Source organism: Aphelocoma coerulescens, unplaced genomic scaffold (genome assembly GCF_041296385.1).
Source record: "Aphelocoma coerulescens isolate FSJ_1873_10779 unplaced genomic scaffold, UR_Acoe_1.0 HiC_scaffold_431, whole genome shotgun sequence".
In the NCBI taxonomy this organism is placed as follows: domain Eukaryota; kingdom Metazoa; phylum Chordata; class Aves; order Passeriformes; family Corvidae; genus Aphelocoma; species Aphelocoma coerulescens.
In genome coordinates this window covers 21,618-30,398 of record NW_027183775.1, presented here as the reverse complement: position 1 = coordinate 30,398, position 8,781 = coordinate 21,618, and the positions used below count along the sequence as shown (strand labels likewise).

At 57.5% G+C, this 8,781-nt stretch overlaps 1 protein-coding gene across 1 annotated transcript; it reads right to left on the bottom strand.

Moving 5' to 3' along the window:
* Nucleotides 1-330: 330 nt before the first annotated feature.
* Nucleotides 331-8,690, bottom strand: LOC138101701 (sporozoite surface protein 2-like). Its single transcript, XM_068999480.1, has 6 exons — nt 8,636-8,690; nt 6,196-6,254; nt 4,396-4,505; nt 3,175-3,277; nt 2,331-2,494; nt 331-1,376 (listed from the first exon to the last, which is right to left on the bottom strand). The coding sequence occupies exons 2-6, from the start codon at nt 6,248-6,250 to the stop codon at nt 699-701; spliced, it is 1,110 nt and encodes a 369-aa protein (XP_068855581.1). The 5' UTR covers nt 6,251-6,254; nt 8,636-8,690; the 3' UTR covers nt 331-698.
* Between the last annotated feature and the right edge of the window lie 91 nt (nt 8,691-8,781).

The window sequence follows — 8,781 nt, the reverse complement described above, 5'->3', positions numbered from 1 at the left end:
GGAAAAATTCCGGGATTGGGATCAAAGGGAGCCCCAAAAATCCCGGCGGGACAAAGACGGGGGAGGGGGAGAAAAATGAGGGAAAAAAGGGGGAAAAAGGGGAAAAAAGGGGAATAAAAGGGGAAAAAAGGGGGAAAAAAAGAGGAAAAAAGGGGAAAAAAGGGGGAAAAAAAGGGGAATAAAAGGGGAAAAAGGGGGAAAAAAGAGAGAAAGAAGAGGGAAAAAGGGGAAAAAGGGGAAAAAGGGGAAAAAAGTGAAAAAGGGGGAAAAAAGAAAGAAGAGGGAAAAAACGGGAAAGAAGGGGAAAAAAAAGAGGAAAAAGGGGGAAAATAGAAGGAAAAAAGGGGAAAAAAGAGAGGAAAAAAGGGGAAAAAAGAGGGGGAAAAAAGAGGGAAAAAAGGGGAAAAAAGGGAAAAAGGGGAAAAAGGGGAAAAAGGGGAAAAAAGGGAAAAAGGGGAAAAAAGGGAAAAAGGGGAAAAAAGGGGAAAAAAGGGAAAAAGGGGAAAAAAGAGAGAAAGAAGAGGGAAAAAAGGGGAAAGAAGGGGAAAAAAAAGAAGAAAAAAGGGGGAAAAAGAAGGAAAAAAAGGGGAAAAAAAGGGAAAAAAAACAAAAAAGGGGGAAATGGCACAAAAGTGGGAATTTTTTGTAAACATTCCTGGGATGGGCCCCAAATCCCGATCCCGAATTCCGGGGGGGCCTCAGGAATTGGCTCCCTCGGGGCGGCTCCTGCGGGGCTTTCCCGGCGCTTCCCGGGCTCCCGGGCGGCTCCGGGCGCGGCTCCCGGGATTTTTGGGGTTCCCGGGGTTTTTGGGGTTCCCGGGATTTTCGGGGCTCCCGGGGTTTTCAGGGATCACGGGGTTTTTGGGGATCCCGGGGCTTTCGGGGATCCCGGGATGTTTGGGGTTCCTGGGGTTTTTGGGGTTCCCGGGATTTTTGGGGTTCCCGGGATTTTCTGGGACCTCAGGATTTTTGGGGCTCCCGGGGTTTTCAGGGATCCCGGGGTTTTTGGAGTTCCTGGGATTTTCGGGGATCCCAGGATTTTCTGGGATCCCAGGATTCTTGGGGTTCCCGGGATTTTTGGGGTTCCCGGGGTTTTTGGGGTTCCCGGGGTTTTCAGGGATCCCGGAATGTTTGGGGTTCCTGGGATTCTTGGGGTTCCCGGGGTTTTCAGGGATCCCGGGATGTTTGGGGTTCCCGGGGTTTTTGGGGTTCCCAGGGTTTTCAGGGATCCCAGAATGTTTGGGGTTCCCGGGGTTTTCAGGGATCCCGGGATTTTTGGGGTTCCCGGGATTTTTGGGGTTCCCGGGAATCCCCGGGGGGCGCTGGGGGTGGGGGCGGGGTCCGGCTGCTCCCGGGTTCCGGATCCGCTGGGGGAGCTGCGGGAAAAGGGGGAAAATGATCCCAAATCCCAAAAAACCTCCTGGAATGCTGAACTGGGGGAAGGGTGGGAGGGAAAAGGGGGAAAAGGGGGAAAAAAAGGGGGAAAAGGGGGAAAAAAAGGGGGAAAAGGGGGAAAAAAAGGGGGAAAAGGGGGAAAAAAAGGGGGAAAAGGGGATCCCGACATGGCCATTCCCAGGAAAAGCCCAGAATCCCAAAATCCCGGCGGCTGCTCCGGGCAGGAGAACCCGGATCCCAAACCCCGATCCCAGAGCCCCGATCCCAACCCCCATAATCCTGATCCCGATCCTGATCCCGATCCTGATATTCCTGATCCCAATATTCCTGATCCCAATTCCTGATCCTGATATTCCTGATCCTGATCCTGACCCCGATCCTGATCCCAATTCCGGATCCTGATATTCCTGATCCCAATCCTGATCCCAATTCCTGACCCCAATCCTGATCCCAATTCCTGATCCCGATATTCCTGATCCCAATATTCCTTTATCCCGATATTCCTGATCCCGATCCCGATATTCCCGATCCCATTCCCCTGATCCCGATCCTGACCCCGATATTCCCGGTGCTCCTGCCATTCCCGCTGTTCCCCATATTCCCCATATTCCCAATATTCCCGATCCTGTTCCCAATATTCCCACTGTTCCCGATATTCCTGATCCCCCTGTTCCTGATATTTCCAGTCCTGATCCCGATATTCCCAATATTCCTGATCCCAATCCTGATATTCCCAATCCCAGAGCCCCCCATCCCAATCCCGATATTCCCGATATTCCCGATATTCCCGATCCCGCCGTTCCAGACCCACCTGTGGGGCCAGGCCTGGATCCCAAATCCTGATCCCATTCCCTGCAATCCAAATCCCAATCCCAATATTCCCGATATTCCCGATATTCCCGATATTCCCGCCCTTCCCGCTGTTCCAGACCCACCTGCGCTGCCGGGCTCGGCTCCGTTGGGGCGGCGCCGTCCCCGGGGGATCCTGGGGCGGATCCCAGGGCGGATCCCGGGGCGGATCCCGGGGCGGATCCCGCTGGGAGCGCGGGGCCGGAGCTGCAGCGGGAGCGGCTGGAATAGCCCGTCCTGGGGTGGGACACTGCCGAGAGAGGGACTGGGAATGGCACTGGGAGCACTGGGAGGGACTGGGAGGGACTGGGAGGGATTGGGAATGGGACTGGGATTAATGGGAATGGGATTGGGATCCTTGGGAATGGGGCTGGGAGCACTGGGAGAGACTGGGAGGGACTGGGAGGGACTGGGAATGGGACTGGGATTAATGGGAATGGGATTGGGATCCTTGGGAATGGGGCTGGGAGCACTGGGAGAGACTGGGAATGGCACTGGGAGTGCTGGGAATGGAGGCCGGCTCCAGGTGGGATTCCCCTGGGATTTTCCCTGGATTTTCCCAGGGATTCTCCTGGATTCCCCTGAGATTTCCCTGGGATTCCCCTGGATTTCCCCTGGGATTCTCCCTGGGATTCTCCCTGGATTCCTCTGGGATTTCCCCTGGGATCTCCTGGGATTTCCCTGGGATTCTCCCTGGATTCCCCGGGAATTCCCCTGGGATTTCTGGGATTCCCCTTGGATTCCTCTGGGATTCTCCTGGGATTTCTGGGATTCCCCTGGGATTTTCCCCGGATTCCCCTTGGATTCCCCTGGGATTCTCCCCGGATTCCCCTGGGATTCCCCTGGGATTTTCCCTGGATTCCCCTTGGATTCCCCTGGGATTTTCCCTGGCTTTCCCCTGGGATTTTTCCCGGGATTTTCCGGACCCACCTTGGCCGAAGGTGCGGATGCTGCCCCTGAGGGCGTCCAGGTCGCAGCCGAAGCGCCCGGCCCGGCCCAGCTCCTCATCGAACTTGCGCTCGCTCACAAAGTGCTGGAAAATCCACGGAACAACGGGAATTCCCACCCGGAACAACGGGAATTCCCACCCGGAACAACGGGAATTCCCATCAGGAACAATGGGAATTCCCAGCGGGAACAACGGGAATTCCCACCCGGAATGATGGGAATTCCCAGCGGGAAAATCGGGAATTCCCACCCGGAAAATTGGGAATTCCCAGCAGGAACAACGGGAATTCCCAGCGGGAAAATCGGGAATTCCCAGCAGGAAAATCGGGAATTCCCAGCTGGAACAACGGGAATTCCCAGCTGGAACAACGGGAATTCCCAGCGGGAAAATCGGGAATTCCCACCCGGAACAACGGGAATTCCCAGCAGGAAAATCGGGAATTCCCAGCCGGAACAACAGGAATTCCCAGCGGGAAAGTCGGGAATTCCCACCCGGAACAATGGGAATTCCCACCCGGAATGATGGGAATTCCCAGCGGGAAAATTGGGAATTCCCAGCGGGAACAACGGGAATTCCCAGCGGGAATGGGGGCAGGGAATGGGGAGATCCAAGCCGGAGCTGCCCGGGATCAGAGCAGGAGTGGGAATGGGGCTGGGAGCACCGGGATCAAAGCAGGAATTCCCAAGGGATTGGGGCAGGAATTCCATGGGATCGGGGCAGGAATTCCAATGGGATCAGGGCAGGGATTCCATGGGATCAGGGCAGGAATTCCAATGGGATCGGGGCAGGAATTCCATGGGATCGGGGCAGGGATCAGGGCAGGAATTCCAATGGGATCCGGGCAGGAATTCCAATGGGATTGGGGCAGGGATTCCAAGGGATTGGGGCAGGGATCAGGGCAGGAATTCCAATGGGATCAGGGCAGGAATTCCATGGGATCAGGGCAGGAATTCCAATGGGATCAGGGCTGGGATTCCATGGGATCGGGACAGGGATCAGGGCAGGAATTCCAATGGGATCAGGGCAGGAATTCCAATGGGATCAGGGCAGGGATTCCAATGGGATCAGGGCAGGGATTCCATGGGATCAGGGCAGGGATTCAATGGGATCGGGGCAGGGATCAGGGCAGGAATTCCAATGGGATCAGGGCAGGGATTCCATGGGATCGGGGCAGGGATCCCCGCGGATTCCCGGGATCACACCTTGATGTCCGCGCGCAGCTCCAGCAGCTGCTCCTCCGACATTCCCGGCGCCGCCTCCGTGAGCTTCCGCAGGGCCTCGGCGCGGCGCTGCCGGAGCGCCAGGAGCTCCACTGGGAACGGGAACCGGGAGTGACACACGGGAAACCGGGAATTCGGGAATGACACACGGGAACCGGGAATGACACACGGGAAACCGGGAATGACACACGGGAAAGGGGGGAAAAACCCCGGGAATGACACACGGGAACCGGGAATTGGGGAATGACACACGGGAACCGGGAATGACACACGGGAAACCGGGAATGACACACGGGAACTGGGAATGACACACGGGAACTGGGAATGACACATGGGAACTGGGAATTGGGGAATGACACACGGGAAACCGGGAATGACACACGGGAAAGGGGGGAAAAACCCCGGGAATGACACACGGGAACCGGGAAACCGGGAATGACACACGGGAACCGGGAATGACACACGGGAAACCGGGAATTCGGGAATGACACATGGGAAACCGGGAATGACACACGGGAAAGGGGGAAAAACCCCGGGAATGACACACGGGAAAGGGGGAAAACCCCGGGAATTCGGGAATGACACACGGGAACCGGGAATGACACACGGGAAAGGGGGAAAAACCCCGGGAATGACACACGGGAAAGGGTGGGAAAAACCCCGGGAATTGGGGATGGGAAATGGGGAGAAACCCCGGGAATCCGGGAATGACACACGGGAAAGGGGGAAAACCCCGGGAATGACACACGGGAAACTGGGAATCCGGGAATGATACACGGGAAACCGGGAATTCGGGAATGACACACGGGAACCGGGAATGACACACGGGAACTGGGAATTCGGGAATGACACACGGGAAAGGGGGAAAACCCCGGGAATGACACACGGGAAACTGGGAATGACACACGGGAAAGGGGGAAAAACCCGGGGAATTGGGGATGGGAAATGGGGAAAAAAGCCTGGGAAAGCAGGAATTAGGGATGGAAAACCGGGAATTCCCTTCCCCCCCTTGGGAATGGCGGGAATGGCCCCGGGGCCGGGAATGGGGTCAGGGTCAGGGTCGGGGTCAGGGTTGGGGTCAGGGTCGGGGTCGGGGGGTCCCATTTTGGGGTCGGGGTCAGGGTCAGGGCTCAGGATCAGGGTCAGGGTCACGGTCAGGGCCGGGGGGGTCCCATTTTGGGGTCGGGGTCAGGATCGGGGTCAGGGTTGGAGGGTCCCATTTTGGGGTCGGGGTCAGGGTCAGGATTGGGGTTGGGCTCAGGGTCGGGGTCGGGGTCAGGAGGTCCCATTTTGGGGTCGGGGTCAGGATTGGGATCAGGGTCAGGGGTCCCATTTTGGGGTCGGGGTCAGGATTGGGGTCAGGGTCGGGGTTGGGGGGTCCCATTTTGGGGTTGGGGTCGGGGTCAGGCGGTCCCATGTCAGGGTCAGGGTCAGGGGTCCCATTTTGGGGTCAGGATCGGGGTCAGGGGTCCCATTTTGGGGTCGGGGTCAGGGTCAGGATTGGGGTCGGGCTCAGGGTTGGGGTCAGGGGTCCCATTTTGGGGTCGGGGTCCCATTTTGGGGTTGGGGTCAGGATTGGGGTCAGGGTCAGGATTGGGGTTGGGGGGTCCCATTTTGGGGTTGGGGGGGTCCCATTTTGGGGTCAGGATCGGGCTCAGGGGTCCCATTTTGGGGTCAGGATCGGGCTCAGGGGTCCCATTTTGGGGTCGGGGTCAGGCTCAGGGGTCCCATTTTGGGGTCAGGGGTCCCATTTTGGGGTCGGGGTCAGGGCCGGGGCCTCACTCGCTTCCGCCTTGACCGTGTCCATCTCGGCCAGCAGGGCCACCTCCCGATCCATGAGGCTGCAACAGCGGCAACCGAGAGCGTCAGCAACTGGGAGGGACTGGGACGGACTGGGAATGGGATGGGAGGGACTGGGATGGACTGGGAGGGACTGGGAACGGGATAGGAGCGACTGGGAATGGGACGGGAGCGACTGGGAGAGACTGGGAGCAACTGGGAGTGACTGGGAGCGACTGGGAGCGACTGGGAATGGGATGGGAGGGACTGGGATGGACTGGGAGGGACTGGGAATGGGATGGGAGGGACTGGGATGGACTGGGAGGGAACTGGGAATGGGATGGACTGGGAATGGGATGGGAGGGACTGGGAATGGGACGGGATTGACTGGGATGAACTGGGAATGGGACGGGATTGACTGGGATGGACTGGGATAGACTGGGAATGGGATGGGATGGGAGGGACTGGGATGGGATGGACTGGGATGGACTGGGAGGGACTGGGATGGACTGGGAATGGGATGGGATGGGAGGGACTGGGATGGACTGGGATGGACTGGGAATGGGATGGGATGGACTGGGATGGACTGGGAGGGACTGGGAGGGACTGGGAGGGACTGGGGTGGGATGGGATGGGGAACAGGAGGAAATGGGGGAAAAACGGGGGAAAAATGGGAAAAATGGGGAAAAGGAGGGAAAAGGAGGAAAAAAGAGGGAAAATCAGGGAAAAGGAGGGAAAAGGAGGGAAAAAAATGGGGAAAAAGAGGGGAAAGGAGGGGAAAGGAGGGAAAATCAGGGAAAAGAAGGGAAAAGAAGGGAAAGGGAGGGAAAAGGAGGGGAAAGGAGGGGAAAGGAGGGAAAAAATGGGGAAAAGGAGGGGAAAGGAGGAAAAAGGAGGAAAAATCAGGGAAAATCAGGGAAAAAGGAAAAGGGGAGGAGCAGGGAAGGCTCCGGGCAGGGAATTCCAGGCGGGAATCGCCGGCAGGTGGCACCGGAGCCGCGGGAAGCGCCGGGAGAGAGCCCAGAGGGAAACCCGGGAATTGCAGCGGGAATTGGGGAGGGAGAAGGGGGAGGAGGAAGGAATTGGGGTGGGAATTGGGGGAAGGGGGAATTGGGGGAAGGGGGAATTGGGGTGGGAATTGGGGTGGGAATTGGGGGAAGGAGGAATTGGGGAGCAGGAGAAGGAATTTCTGTCCATGGAATTCTCCCCTCCCAGCTCCCCCTTGAACTGCCCCATCCCCATTCCCCCATCCCCATCCCCATTCCCATCCCCATCCCATAATTCCCATAATTCCCATCATTCCCATCCCACAATTCCCATTATTCCCACTATTCCCAGACCAGCTCTGGATCTCTCCCAAGGCGCGTTTCAGGCTCCTCACGGAGCTCTCCGTGTCCCTCCCTGCCCCATCCCCGTTCCCATCCCCATTCTCATTCCCCCATTCCCATTCCCCCATTCCCATCCTCATCCCCATCCCCATCCCCATCCCCATCCCCATCCCCATCCCCATTCCCATTCCCACCCCCATCCCCATTCCCATTCCCCCATTCCCATCCCCATCCCCATCCCCATTCCCCCATTCCCATCATTCCCATCATTCCCATTCCCATCCCATAATTCCCATTATTCCCACTATTCCCAGACCAGCTCTGGATCTCTCCCAAGGCGCGTTTCAGGCTCCTCCCGGAGCTCTCCGTGTCCTTCCCATCCCCATTCCCGTTCCCATCCCCATTCCCATTCCCCCATTCCCATCCTCATCCCCATTCCCCCATCCCCATCCCCATCCCCATCCCCATCCCCATTCCCATTCCCCCATTCCTATTCCCCCATTCCTATTCCCATCCCCATTCCCATTCCCCCATCCCCATTCCCATTCCCCCATCCCCATCCCCATCCCCATTCCCCCATTCCCATCATTCCCATCCCATTCCCATCCCATAATTCCCATAATTCCCATCATTCCCATCATTCCCATCCCATTCCCATCCCATAATTCCCATAATTCCCATAATTCCCATCATTCCCATCCCATCCCCATCCCAGAATTCCCATTATTCCCACTATTCCCAGACCAGCTCTGGATCTCTCCCAAGGCGCGTTTCAGGCTCCTCACGGAGCTCTCCGTGTCCCTCCCTGCCCCATTCCCATTCCCATTCCCCCATCCCCATAATTCCCATAATTCCCATAATTCCCAATCCCATTCCCATCCCATTCCCATCCCACAATTCCCATTATTCCCACTATTCCCAGACCAGCTCTGGATCTCTCCCAAGGCGTGTTTCAGGCTCCTCACGGAGCTCTCCGTGTCCCTCCCTGCCCCATCCCCGTCCCCATTCCCATCCCCATTCCCATTCCCCCATCCCCATTCCCCCATCCCCATTCCCCCATTCCCATTCCCATCATTCCCATCCCACAATTCCCACTATTCCCAGTATTCCCAGACCAGCTCTGGATGTCTCCGAAGGCGCGTTTCAGGCTCCTCACGGAGCTCTCCGTGTCCTTCCCATCCCCATTCCCATCCCCATTCCCATTCCCCCATTCCCATCCCCATCCCCATCCCCATCCCCATCCCCATTCCTATCATTCCCA

What these genes read in the sequence shown, in the direction of transcription:
- LOC138101701 (XM_068999480.1), bottom strand. Translation starts at nt 6,250, where the DNA reads ATGGATCGGGAGGTGGCCCTGCTGGCCGAGATGGACACGGTCAAGGCG. An exon ending in CACGGTCAAGGCGGAAGCGA is followed by an intron (nt 4,506 to 6,195) that starts GTGAGGCCCCGG and finishes TCCCGTTCCCAG; the next exon opens with TGGAGCTCCTGGCGCTCCGG. An exon ending in AGCCGAGCCCGGCAGCGCAG is followed by an intron (nt 1,377 to 2,330) that starts GTGGGTCTGGAA and finishes CTTTTCCCGCAG; the next exon opens with CTCCCCCAGCGGATCCGGAA.